Source organism: Poecilia latipinna, unplaced genomic scaffold (genome assembly GCF_001443285.1).
Source record: "Poecilia latipinna isolate Pla-1442-1.1 unplaced genomic scaffold, P_latipinna-1.0 Scaffold661, whole genome shotgun sequence".
Taxonomy (NCBI): Eukaryota; Metazoa; Chordata; class Actinopteri; order Cyprinodontiformes; family Poeciliidae; genus Poecilia; species Poecilia latipinna.
The window spans coordinates 20,722-34,793 of record NW_015113277.1 but is presented as its reverse complement, the minus strand read 5'-3'; the positions used below and the strand labels follow the sequence as shown (position 1 = coordinate 34,793).

Below are 14,072 nucleotides of genomic sequence, written 5' to 3'. Positions count from 1 at the left end.
ATTTATTCACTTATTCGGGTTGTTTAAGACCTCAATGCATGTTAAGATCTTGTAGCATCACTCTGAAGAGGTCAGAAGAAGTCAGCTTCATGCTTCAGCCATGCTCCTCCTACTCGCCAAGGGACCCCTCATCGGTTCATTTTATCCTCTCTACAACTAACAGCCTTCCTCATCACTTAAATGTAGCAAAAACCCTTAAATTAAAGCTGCAAAATGGACTGTAGGTAAATCTAGGAGAACATTGGATTAGAGTTAACAGTGAATAAAAACAAAGTCTGATGATTGCTGTTGATCAGTAATCAACAACTGCACACTGTAAAAGTCAGAGTACTTACCGACATGATGAATCTTTCCTTCTTGCATATTGTTTGTCCGTTGCTGATGGAGAATGTCTTTGTCACCCTACGATCACTTTTGTCCAAGTCCTGGTCAATAAACGAAGCTCTGGCTTTGGCACGCGGAAGATCCAGAGTTATGTTGTAGCGCATTTCTAAGGAACAAAACAACAACAACAACCGAGAGAAAAGAGTTCAGCGAGTGGCAGAAGCAACGACATTATGCGCTGTGAAGCGAGAGAAGCACAAAGTGCTCGACAGCTCACCTGTGGAGCTAGCATCTCTCTTCTCAGACTTGACTCGATATTGAAAACACACCGTGGTGTTCACACAAACAGATTTATGCCCCTTGTGTTCACACTGGAACTGAGAGTGCTGCAGGTTGATTTTAGCGGGTTCCAAAGTCATGTTGGAAGTCAGCTCAGCAACATCTCTTGACCTTTTGAAATGAAAAGAGATACGTTCAAAGACTTCCATGTGACAAACCAACACAAAGTCGTGAATACTCGAGAAGTGGATGGAACATTTTACGCGCTTTTCATAAATGTTAAATAAAAATGAAAAAGAGTTCAGTCTGATATCTCTATTTGAAGATGCAGTGCAACTGCCTGGCACTTGTGCAACCTAGAGATATCTGAGATTTATTTTTATAAACACTCTATCAAATCTGACGGAGAACTATTTTTCTAAGAACAATTGGCAACATAAATCAGTCTTGGGATATGCAAAGGCAGCAGAGGAATTCCTTAGCAGATTTGCAGGTGAATAAAAATGTGTTGCATATTTTGTTAGATATTTTTTTCACGCTAAAACTACAATAAAAAATCAATGAGCTTTTTTATTGTGTGGGAATCATTGCTGACGTCAACAATCTGGACAACACCACATATGTCGCTATAAAAATGCAAATATATATGTTGGTTCTTTTCCATTTCTCTTTCTGATCTTTTGTCCCATTCTCCGAGCAAACACTAAGGGACATAAAGAGACGTCAAAGGCACACAGAGATATAATTTAAATGTAATAGTTTTGCTTCAGTAGTGATTTAAATTTGGTTGAATGTTAGCTGCCTTTTGCTAAACAGTTTCATGAAAACATGATCACGAGTTCAGGGAAAGTGGCTCCATGCTGTCAAATCCTATTTAGGCTCTAAGCCACATGGGAAATGGAGTTCTCACATAGCTTTGTTGACCTCTTACCAGGAGATGCTGTGGGAGAAGATCTGCATGGGAAGCTAGATCGTAATGTGGGCGGATTCAACATACTGGTGTCCAGCAGTGAAATACTGTATGTGGGAGAGGGGTTTTAACACAGAGATCATTAAGGAAGCCGTTTGTCTTCAGCTTGCGAGTCCAACGGGACAAACACAGCTGTAAAAGCCCAGAATAAGTCGATGCAAAGTGGACTTCTAAAATGATGCCTTTGGGAAGCGAGGGCCTTTGCTGCTTATGACTGAAGTGGAATGTGTAGAAAAAAGGCTGAAAATTCATATGTGAGGATGAGTGAGTGCTCTCACCAGAACAGGGAAGCTCCTCCCAGACCTCCTATGGTGACGTCAACGATGCCGTCTCCATTTAGGTCCATGATTCCGTGTATGGACTGCCCAAAGAACTTCACCTTTTCTCCATCCCCGCCTGCTGGGATGTGCTGCGGAGAAGGTCAAGAAAAAAAAAAGCAAAGCTCAATAAAGTGATCATTCAAGGAGGCCTTCCTTTTATTTTTTTGTCAAAGATAAATGAGAAAAGCTTTCACTCATCTCAAGACATCTTTGACAAACTAACTATTTTCCTCCCCGTCTCTCTTAATTTAAGTAAACAAAAACACGTTGCAGTTGTTTTTATCGTTTATGATATTGCTGCATTTGGCCTTTGTGATTCTCACCTGAACTAGTTTCAGGTAACGGTTGCTTTGGTGGCCATGGTAGATGTAGACGGCTCCTCTGTGGTCATTCTCGAAAGGCGCACCGATCACCACGTCGTTTAACCCGTCAAGGTTGAGATCCGACACAGCGGCTATGGCTGTACCAAACCGAGCCCCGCATGGCTCGTTTTTCATGGTGCATCCGTCCGAGTTAACCGAGCAACAGGACTGGTTCATCGGGTTCAAATCAAACTTGTGCACAAACTTGCCCCTCTGGAAATAAAGAACGACAGATGATCCTCTCATGACTCCATCTTCCGGCAGCAAAATGTCCAACGAGTGGCAATATTTTCAGTGTCATGTACCTCATTGAGTTTGTAGACGTAGACTTTACCCTGCTCATCTCTTTCTGGACCCATGTACATCGGAGCTCCAACTAAAAGGAGGTCTGTGAAGGAATCGTTGTTGACGTCAACAGTCTGCAGGACGCTGCCGAAGTAGGAGCCAATCTGCAGAAAGATGCAGGAAACCATCCGCCCATCAGGATTTGGTAGATTGCACCAAAAACTTGTTCTATTTTTTGACCTCTTAGGTTAAATATAATTCAACATTGAATTTGCTTTAACACGCAAACAGCAAAAACTAGAGATTTACATAGACCACACGAAAAGAGTACTTTGGTGGCACCGTGAGGAAACAGCATTATGTGGACACCACATAATGATGTGATATTGAAGCAACATCTTAAGACATCAGCCATGAAGCTAACGCCTCGGCACAGGCAGGGCTTTCAAATCGACAATGACGAAGTATGCAAACAAATTTGTTGTCTTATTTCTAGCTTGCCAAAATTCCACCTGTATGCTCCAGATTGGAAAAGTGCCGAACATTCTTCTTTCATCGAGGCGCTCATTTTTGCTGATGATCACTTATTGTATGTGATTATTACATCCTCTCCAAGAATGTAATGACCTTTATTAAAACCTCCCATTTCCCCATGTAACTGAATAACTGTTTGCTTCATCACACATAATTTACTCCGAAATTGCAGTCATTTATACACATATCTAAATATAGATTTCTTCTAAACCTGGGAGGATCTGCCGAAATATTTAAGCAAATATTTTTGCACTCCCGTCCCTACTGCATGTACAGAGATGAGCTGATGAACACTGACCTGCTCCCCACGCAGTATCTGCACAGTTTCAACCCTGCTGTCCTTCGTCAGCCGGTAGATAACTACCCGACCTGTGTGGTTGTATCGCGGTGCCCCAGTGATGTATAGCACACCTTCAGGGGTGGATGCAGACTGGACGTCATACCCTGCGAAAAAACAAAGTTCAGTTGCAAAAAACTTACAACACACGCCGTCTCCCCTGCTTTTTGTGATGTTTATAAACGCCTCTACGAGTCGCCTTTTATGTCAGCTTGTGAAGAGGAAACCATAAAACACCAGTGGAAACTGGCAAGCGCAGACACCTCCTCGGAATGGAACATAGCATCTCTGCAAGCTGCAGCCTGGCCTTCGGGAGAAAGCATGTGCCATCGCTTGGGTTTACAGACCGGACCAAGCAGTGCTCCATCTAATGACATGTTGATTAAATAATTTCATGTTAAGAGGCTGTGGTTGGTTTGAAAGCCGTAGAAGGCAAGAAGGCAGAAAGGAGAGTCTGTATGCTTTATTTTATTGGGAGGGGGAAAAAAGAGGAGCATCAGCTGTCAGAGTCAAGTTGCATGTTTTTCTCCTCTATTTGGCAATAACTCAAAATTGACTCTGCAGCTGGAGTGTTTAATTTAATACATTGGAATTTTTTATTTTATTTTCTCGGTTAAAGTTGTTTTCAGCATCACATTAACAAAGGGACTAAGGCACAAAGTGCAAATGTCTCAAAGCTGAAAGAAAAGACAAAGTCATCTGCTATTTCTGTTTCCTTTTATTGATTTTAAGATTCATCATTATCGCTACATGTGTGATGTATGGGTTTTGACTCACCTAAGTACTCTGCCAGTCCTCTGCGAGTTTTGCGATCCTTCGGATCGTAAAACTCATCTTTTTCTGGATTAATTGTAGATTCAGCAGTCTGCATGACCACCGTCCCGTTCCAGTCATACGCTCCTACCGCTCCCAGTAACAGGCCGTCCTATGGGAAACAACACAACAAATGTCAGAAGAACATGTTAGGCTAAATGACTTAATTAAATATACAAACTTACAAATACAAACATTTGTAAAACTACCGTATTGGTCTCTTTCTTAATCTTTAAAATTGTAGATTGTAGAGTAAAATATGTTAAAAAAAATTGTGGTTGAAACATCAAAGAGTATGAATACTTTTGTACTTCACTGGAGGGAAAATGAAATAAAACATGTCAGAGAAATGAAACAAAAAGAAAACTCATCCATTCTAATGTAATCAGATTAGGTGTGGTCAAATCACTCCTTAATTGGATAATTGGCTTCACTACAAATAAGCTGTACACTGAGTCACACTGTGACTGTGGAAGTGTGTTGTCGCATGTTCAGTCCTCCGTGGCACAACTCATTTTGTTTGACCGTGTAAAGATGAAAGTCGCCTCAGGCGCAATCACTGTACACAGCGACAGAGGAGGTGATAAGCACGAGTCCGGAACAGGAGGAGGACACGCAAGAAAGGATCCTGTTTGTTCTAAGCCAATGCAGGAAATACCTATTGGATGAATTTTAGCAGTGTGCGAGGGGGCAAAAATCAACAACCGTCTAATTCAGCTTCCCAAAGCATCTCTTACGTTGTATGTGTCTTGGGTTGTATGCTCTAATGCATTCAGACAAAACAGCAGCAGTCTGTGGCAGAATGAGCTCAGGGGGAAAAACCAGGATTATGTCTACAATCATCAACTGACTGAGGTGAATCACAGAAAGGCTGAAGATTCATCACAGAGAAAAATAAGGGAAATGTCTCTGAGTTGAGTATGTCTGTAAATAGGGCTAGGCGATATGGCTTAAAAACGTATCACAATATAAGTGTTTCCTGTCAGTTGATATCAATAATTGTTGATGAGATTTTTGTTTTAAATATCTGAAATAATGCCAAGTTATGACTTGACCTCCCCTATTTAATTCACAGTTTTCACGCCATGTCATTGTTTATGTTTAATCAGTTAGGTGGCAAGGTGGCAAAATCTGAAACTGCTGTTGCACATGTTATGGTGCGTTCACACCAAAAGCGTTTTCTGGTGCCTATGGTTTACGTTCAAAGTCTATGTGGAGCGTTGGACGTGTTGGACGGCTCAAAACGCTCCAAACTGTTCAAATCGTGCACAATGGCCCTCAACGCGCCTCCACATAGACTCTGAATGACTATGTGGAGGCTCTGAATGCACCACTACTCAACAGGCTGTTGCTTGGCAACCAAAGAGTGAGTGACTGAGGGTCCGATTTTTTGGCAATTCCGATTTTTGTTTTTGTTTTTTTTGCCGGGGCCGTTCACACTGCCAGTAAATGCAACCTGTATGTGTTCTACAGTATGAACAGGCAAATGACCTGAAAGAGTCCCGCATGCGCACTAGAGGGCACAATAGCGTCAGCGTTCTGCCAACTGTCATAAAAAGAAGAAGCGCTCAGTGTTTGCGGTAGTAAACATGGTTGCTAACAGTGGAGCATAGCTTACGAAGTTGTTGTCCCGCTGGAGCAGCATATTAACAATTTCATCCTCATATAGTCCGTCATGGTTGTTGTTTTTCTTCCCGCTTGCGCGTATCAGTACGCAGAATAGTGAGATTTGTTGAGTATCAGTGACGTTAAGTTTGGATGAATGCGACCTGAACGTTAGGTCGCATTTGAATCGGATACGTGTCGGATATGGGTGACATTCGCAAAAGAATCCAACCTGCGCTGTTCACACTGCCTTTAAAAGATCGGATACAAGTCGCATTACGTCAAAAGAAAATGTCAGAATTGGGTCACTTCAGGCTGCAGTGTGAACGCAGCCTTAGTTGATGCCAGTCACCTTACTGAGCTCGCCGTGAGCGGTTGAGCAGCTAAAACAGTGGTTCTTAACCTTTTTTGAGGTACCGAACCCATCAGTTTCATATGCGCATTCACTAAACCCTTCTGTAGTGATAAATAAAATATGATTTTTTTCATCCAAATTAAAGACATAGTGGTGACCCAACTAGAGTCTAGTTGGGTCACCACTAGAGTCTAGTGGACCCAACTAGAGTCTAGTTGGGTCACCCCATGATCACTAAGACTTAAAAGGTAGAGTCTCTGAGAACAGTTCTTCAAAATATAGTCGGTGTTTTCAGCAAAGTTGAGCTGACTGTCCAGGAACAACCCAAGGTATTTAAAATTTGCCACAGTTTCAACAGGTTGGCCATCGAGAGAAACTGGAACCACTTTAAGGTCATGTTTAGATCATTTAATTAGCTCTACATTCTTAAGAGAATGAAAAATTAATAATAAAGACTTTGCAGTATTCTGATTTAGTAATGTAATTATATTAGTTGTGTTACCACCCCAAGCCACTAGAGGCAATAGCAACCCCGAAAAGATGCGACTAAGGAGCAGATTTAGAAGTACAACAAACGCTGAAGTAATTAAAGACACAAGTTCAAATCCATGGTGAGAGTGAAACTCCTTCAATCACTGCTCCTCCGCAGCTCTGATTGGCTCAGCAATGTAACGTGATCCTCTGCAGCAAATGATGGCAAAGCGGGCGCGTTAATCACGACTTTACACAAGTGTGTCTTTAGCGGTGCGGCACCGCAGTGAAGTTAGTGTCAAGTTGGATATCGGTCTCCGCGGCAGAGGCTCCGCCGAACCCCTGAGACCGACTCATCGAACCATTGGGGTTCCATCGAACCCAGGTTATGAACCACTGAGCTAAAGCCTTCCCTCTGTCTACATCTCCCAGAATGCCGTGTGGTTCTGGATCGGAGTTCAGTGAATATTCATATGTATAATCTGTCTGTATTAATCATGTGTCTATTGCAATATACATTGTCATTGTTTTATTGTCCAGCCCTACTTCTTTTTATATTCAGATATTAATATTCCAAGTTGGACTTACTTTAAAAGCATGGGCACTGAATCCAGCCTGGGACATCTCCATGTCAAAGGAGGAGGTAAGGTTTCCAGATGTTGCTGAGGAAGAAGATATTGCGTTGAGCGATACATACATAAGTAGCACAAAATAAAACTGTCTTGTGGCTACAAAATAGCTTCGTAAAAATATATTCATTTAAATATTTATGTCAAACTGGAAAAAAAAAAACTTTTAGTTTTGAATCTCTTATCTGGAGGACAGCGGCTTCATCAACAAAACTTGTGTGGATTTCCTATTGAAATTTTGCCTGTGTTTGAGCTAAAAAAAATTGCACAAATAAATCACATGCCATTTGGACATCATACATAATTTCTATAACGTTTTAATGAAAATACTTCCTGTTAGGATGAACACAGTCACGGTGTTCCTGTTGCAAAATCTAGTCGTATTGCAGACAAACGTATGCTGCAGATGGAAACTTCTGCTTGTGTCATGTAAAACTTGATAAATATTATTTTGTGCTTTTTACCTTCCAGGGCAAAAATCTTTCTTCCCAGTGTATCCGCTAAATTCACCAAGAACACCTCGTCAGACACATTGAAGAAGTGATCTTGTGTGGGTTTACTGGATATTGACTTAATCTCATCAATGAACTTCTTCACCTCTCCTTCACTTTTATTTTCACGTTTGTAGTATCCCAAAACCTGTAAAGGTTAAAATTATTTCTTGTTGAAATACATCAAATTTACACTAAATGATCAGAAATGTCTGACAATGCAAATATAACTTTTGTACTCACAGCAATGCCAAACCTCTCGATGTGATCCTGGTCACACTCACCAATGACTTGTTTTTGCAAGTAGTCGTCATGTGACTCTCCATCAGTCAAAATCACCATGACTTTTTTTGCATCGGGTCTTGCACCTCTCTCTTGCGTGAAGGCCTCCTTCCTAAGTAAGTACACAATTAAATATGAAAACAGTAAGGTATGAAATTCTACATGGTTTTATGGATCAGCTGAGAATTGCACGTTACCAGGCAATTTGCATAATGAAATGGACAAATTAATTGCACAATAGATTGATTTCCTACAAGAGAAAACAAGATAATATCTGATAATCATGTTTGAAATGTTTGAATATTCCTGGAAATCGCACTCCAATGCAATGACAGTATATAAAATAATTGTAAATATACAATTAACCATCTTCTGGTAACACTAGACTTTGAATCTGAACACTGGTTAATAATCCCTAGGATCTCTTCTTACGTGCACCACCTGTTTTCCTGTTGCCAACTTCAGTTTTGTAATTTTTGGCAACATAAAGTTCTCTTAAAAGCAGTCCAAAGAGAAGTCTTTTTGAAAATTGAAACATTTTTGGTGAAAAGTGTTTAAAATTCACAGCAATGCTATTTTGTTTTAATTCATTTGTAGTGTTTGTTGTTTAAAAGTCATTAAAAAGCTAACACTGTATTTATTAAGCTGATAGATTTATGGCACATACAAATGTAACAAACAAACAATTGACATGTAAAACAATTGACAAGAATCAAATTTCCTTTATTTAAACTATCCAATATTTCTTAAAGTAACTCCCATCTCACTGCTTATTGCTACAAAGCCTGTCAACTAGAAACTTACCTGTGATGGAAACTAAACATGTCTTAAAAAAATAAAAACAAGCCAAAAAAAAAAAATAAACAATTTGTCAAATTAAATTAATCCTATTTGAATTTCTACACAGAATTAACATTGCATTTGAAGTTAAGTTCTGATCACCATTTGGACCGGACATTTAAATGGGATGGATGTAACAATCAGTGAAAACATCTGAAAAGTGCAACTTAATTTAATTAGTTTAAATGAAAAGTGCAGCTGATGCAGAGTACCTGGCAGTGTCAATGGCCAAGAAAGTGTGAGTTTTTGTCCCCAAGTGCTGAGGAATTTTTTTGACAAACGTAAGCAGCTCTTTGTTGTTGTTAAACTGGCTGAGGTTGACATGGTGTTTCACATCCTCACCATAGGACACTATGCCCACCTGGAAAACATATAGATATTGTATTAAATGTTATTCCACAGTTTTCCTTTCTCCTACTAAATGTTCCTTTCCTGGACTGCTTGTCCCAGGCAGCCTATCTACATTGTGTTGTATACACAGGACCTCATCCTCAGGGAATAATCTGACTTTCAAATACAACGCTGCAAAATGAAAATATATTTTAGTGTCTACCTGTGGAAAACTCTCTGCTGTGGCCTATACAAATATAGTTGTAATAAAGATTCAAATGACTTTTTCCAGAGCACCTGGTACTGATAAATTACTGACCTGAGCCTGCTTGGGTCCAACCTGGACTCTTTCCAAGAAACGGATAAGAAAGTCAACAATGTTTTTCCATGGGTAGATACTGTTTGATCCATCTAGTACAAAGACAATGTCCATATTGCTCGTACAATCTGAAAAAAACAAACAAAAAAAAAACACAAAATTGAAATGTCAAAAAAGTAAAGGACATTATTTTTCAATCTGTTTTTCCTTTATATAAAAGGCAGTTGGTGGTGTTTTTTATATAATTGGAAAGCCTGTCTAGTGATCTTTAAAATGGCATGCAATGTATCACAAAAGTACATGGCTGGAATGAGAAACACAGCTGTGTATGTGGGTTGTACAACTATCATTATTAGAGGGGAGGAATATTTTTATGTATCTCTACAATAGATACAAAACATGTCTTTTTTTATTATTTTTATACTAATAGTGATTCTGAAAGTTCACATTTCCTGTTCAACATACTTTTTTTTTACTGGTCTGAATAGACACTTTGGATACTAATATTTCCCCATATACACTCACTCAGCAATATATTTGGTACAACTGTTCAACTGCAAATGCAAATAGTCAACCAATCACATTTCATCACCTTACAAAACTCACTTATCTAGATGTGGTAAAGAAACAGCATCAGAATGAGAAAGAAAAGAGATTAAAGTGATTTTGACCCCAGCACTCAAGTATTGAATATTTCAGAAATTGAGGATTTTTGAGAATAATTGATTCAAAAACGAGCAAACATCCAGGAGAATGGACAGACTGGGCAGAGATTATAGAAAGGCAACAAATACCTTGCTACAACCTTGTAGCAAATGAAAAACAGCAACGGAAGACCACACTGTCTCATGAAAGATGGCTCATAGATTGGAAAAACATTGGCTGCTCTACTGGCCCACCTGAATCTAATGACTTCAGCTATAACATTTGTATAGAATATGGCATAAATGCCATGAAAGTGGGCAATGGATTGTGTAAATCTCAACGTGAGTATTATTACTAACGATCTCCATCACTTTACGGATGTACCAGTCTTCTGGTGGCTGACTCCAGAAGGATAACTTGCCAAACCACAAAGCTCAAATTGTCTGGAAATAGTATTTATTTATTTATTTATTTATTTTTAACAACCAATAAGTTCATGTTACTCAATCGGCCTCCGCAGTCAATCTCGGAGGAATGTTTTGTGACATCTTATTAAATATAAACCATGAGGAACTCAGGGAGTCATGACAGCAAATGGGGTTCAATCGGTGCCAACAACCTGTACCTAATAAAGTGGCCTGTGAGTGCAGATGGATTTTGCGGATCATCCAGATCTCGTCTTTAAGCTGCTGTGTCACAAACATCAGAGGCAACGTTTCCTGGTTTCATGAATAACATGCACAACTTTCTCTAACAGGTTCTTGATAAATCATATTGAAATCACAAATGTAGAGGACTACGTGTGAAAATAACACAAATGCTCTAGAGCAGTAATGAAAGGATCTATTCCTGGAGATAAAGATGTGATCCTGGTCTTGATTACTGGGTTAAATCTAATTTTAAACACTACATGATTCATCCATATATTTGTTTCTAGTAAAAGAATAGCAAGAAAAATGATCCTGAAAGAATCTGACAAACAGATAGAGGCAATGACTGGACTCTGTTTACAATACGCTTTTTTTTTTTTTCCTGGTTGTTTCCTTCCAGGGAAACATAGTGCAGTAAACCGTCTCCTAACTTGGGCATACAATGCAGCAGAAGTGTTGGGCTGGACCAAGTCAGAGAGGAATACGAGGTAGCAGACAAGTTTACATTAAAGAAGAATGCTCTAATCTTCCCCTCCTGGTAAGGGAGGGCGAGTTTGACGCCGGGGTCTTGGGTGGTACCGCTATGATCGGTAGATACTTCTTATCGCTTATCCTGCTCAGATAATTCGTACAGATGTGTCATGTTCTGCGCAGAGCGGCCGCGTGTTGCTCAGGCGAGTGGCGTACTTTGCACTCCGGGAGCTATGGAGTTGAGGATCTGGAACGACGGGCTGACGTTCGTACAAACTCCTGAGATGTACTGCTGCTGGCCGCACATGTAGCCATACTGAGGACCACAGGCCTGTGGAGACAAGAGTCACACACACACAAATAAACTCAGACAGTGAAAGAGAGGATCTCACGGGGTTACGACTGGTTATCATTTCCATCAGTATGAGGTCACGGGTGAAAGGAGGTTCAGGGCTACCGGAGAGCAAAAGCAAGGATCCCAAGAGGAAAGAGGTACTCAAATAGAGGACTAAACAGAGGCTGTTGTTGAAGTGCCGGAAAATTCTCAACAACTACACACAAAAAACAGAGAGAGAATCAGACAGAGAGCAAGTGAAGATGCAGGGGTCTAAAAGTACACAAAAATGTTTAAAATATAATTAATAATCATTTTACAGTCGTCTAATTCTGACAAATATTCCAAAATGTTCTTGATATTTTATTGTGTATATAATATCTGAGCAGTACAAGAGATCCACAGTTGTTTCACTATTTTGTGAAGTTGTGGAGTTCAGCTTAATGATTGCCGAAAGCCTATAAACACTTCATAAGAACAGAAAAATATGTTTTAAACTCAAGAACAAGTAAATCATTCCTTCTGACCACCAGGACATTTCATGCTTCAAGAAGCTCCTGGGAAGTCCTCATAGTTCGTGTCCCGCTGCAGAATTCATCAGTGTTAAAAACACACCCGCTTCAAATTTCTGTCCAATTACAAGATATTTAACAAACACTTCAAAAATAGTAAGGCCGACATTTAAAATATATGTCTTAGTAACCTCCATTCTGCCCGTGGAATCTAATCCTGTGTTTACTTGAAACAAACAAATTTCTTGTCATTTCTTCTTTATTTTATTAAAATAAGTCCACTGCAAATTATGCACAATGTAAATACCCATCTACACGCTTGAGGTTGTCAATCTCAGAAGTGCTTTCCACTTCTACACAAAACGCTCAAACGTTTCTTCATCTATAAAGTCGGTTTACAGTTTCACGTTACATTCCCAGGAATATAGAGCAAACTGTGCCATTCAAGGGCCAACTTATACAGTACATAGGAGGAAATAAAATTATTTTAGTCTTTTGTGTGGAAGATGTACACTTCCTGCTTACCATAAATCCTCCAGTGGGATTGGTCACCAGGGTGGTTCCCATGGTCATGTTTTCCTTTATTTCATGCAAGTTGGGAACAGTTGTGTTTGCTGAAAAAGAGCAAAAAAAAAAAGAAAAAGAAAAAGAAAAGAAAAAAAAAGCTGAGTGAATAAACATGGCGAGACAAACAGAACTCAGCACAGAAAACGAACAGCTGAACAAATTCCTCTCCTGGATTTTCCCACAGGAAGACTACGGCTTCTGTCTGTTCAGCAGACATAATAGTCACCGATGTATATGCTTTAAACACTGTTTATGTTAGCTCTAAGTGTAGCTTATTGCTGTTAAAACATGGTGATGTAGGAAGGAAAGGTTCTGGGGTGGGGGAATTGAATCATTAAGCAATCACAACATGTGGCTAAAATTAGCAACTAATTCCTTGACTTGGGAATGATCTGGATCTGGATTTGATTTTTTTTTTTTCCCTCTCTTCAGAGGGATTCACATACTCTCACAAACACATTTGCATGCAATTTAACTCTGAATGATGCTCCCCAGGAGGGGATTTTCACGAGAAGAAATATGCATCTTGCCTTTCTTTAATGCCCTTCAGTTTATTCCAAAGAGCAAAAGTAAATTACATGGTGAATATTTTGGATTGGACAATATGGTAAACAAAAGGATGAGAAATCTGTTTATCAGTCGTCTGTTCCTATATTCCTAATTATCTTCGATGATTAACGACACTGATTCACATCCTGTGGCTCATCATATGTTCACATGCAACAGGAAGGAGAGCAGAGGAAGGTGGATGCTGTGCCACAAGCCTGATAAAAATCAGAAAAAGACAACAAATCAGTCTTAAACAGGCTGTGAAATATTCTCTTCAATGTAGAAAATACTAATACAACCATTGGTGATGTTATTCCAAACAGTACTAAATTAAGACATTGAGTTGAACACACAATAAATGCTCAACAGATGCACTAATAAACAGATGTTTTTATTCAATACCAAGTAAAATGACTTATGAAATGATGATGAATTTTCCCCATCAACCAAGCTGGTGGATGGGTTATGGAACTGTGGTTCTAGAAATTTGTTAGGCTGTGACACATTAAGATCCAGACCACAAGTAATGTCCTCTGTGTGTTCAGCTGAAGTGGTTTTCTGCTGTTGGTAAAATCATGTCCAGGTGACAGAAACCGTTCAGTGAACTTTAAAGCAAGCAGAAAACCTTCAGTATAGATTAAACCTTTAATCATCTTGGATAATATTTTGAAAGCCCATTTTGCTCTTCAGAAAATGTTTAAGTCCCTGTAGCAGTACAGAGGAGTTAGTATTTGCTTTTTGTATTTGTTTTTATTTATTTTTTGTCTCTTTTACACATTTTGATTTAGGAAATAGACT

General features: G+C 39.4%; 1 protein-coding gene across 1 annotated transcript in view; it reads right to left on the bottom strand.

The window, feature by feature from the left end:
- itga1 (integrin, alpha 1) overlaps positions 1-14,072 on the bottom strand; it is a gene marked incomplete at its 5' end in the record, with an annotated part of 32,797 nt that overhangs the window by 9,390 nt on the left and 9,335 nt on the right. Inside the window, 14 exons of the mRNA XM_015044064.1 lie at positions 336-490; positions 602-774; positions 1,852-1,982; positions 2,217-2,468; positions 2,561-2,704; positions 3,373-3,518; positions 4,189-4,336; positions 7,244-7,317; positions 7,749-7,923; positions 8,019-8,169; positions 9,110-9,258; positions 9,547-9,674; positions 11,529-11,643; positions 12,684-12,772. Coding sequence (XP_014899550.1) covers positions 336-490; positions 602-774; positions 1,852-1,982; positions 2,217-2,468; positions 2,561-2,704; positions 3,373-3,518; positions 4,189-4,336; positions 7,244-7,317; positions 7,749-7,923; positions 8,019-8,169; positions 9,110-9,258; positions 9,547-9,674; positions 11,529-11,643; positions 12,684-12,772 — 2,030 coding nt within the window. The remainder of the gene's footprint in view (positions 1-335; positions 491-601; positions 775-1,851; positions 1,983-2,216; positions 2,469-2,560; positions 2,705-3,372; positions 3,519-4,188; positions 4,337-7,243; positions 7,318-7,748; positions 7,924-8,018; positions 8,170-9,109; positions 9,259-9,546; positions 9,675-11,528; positions 11,644-12,683; positions 12,773-14,072) is intronic.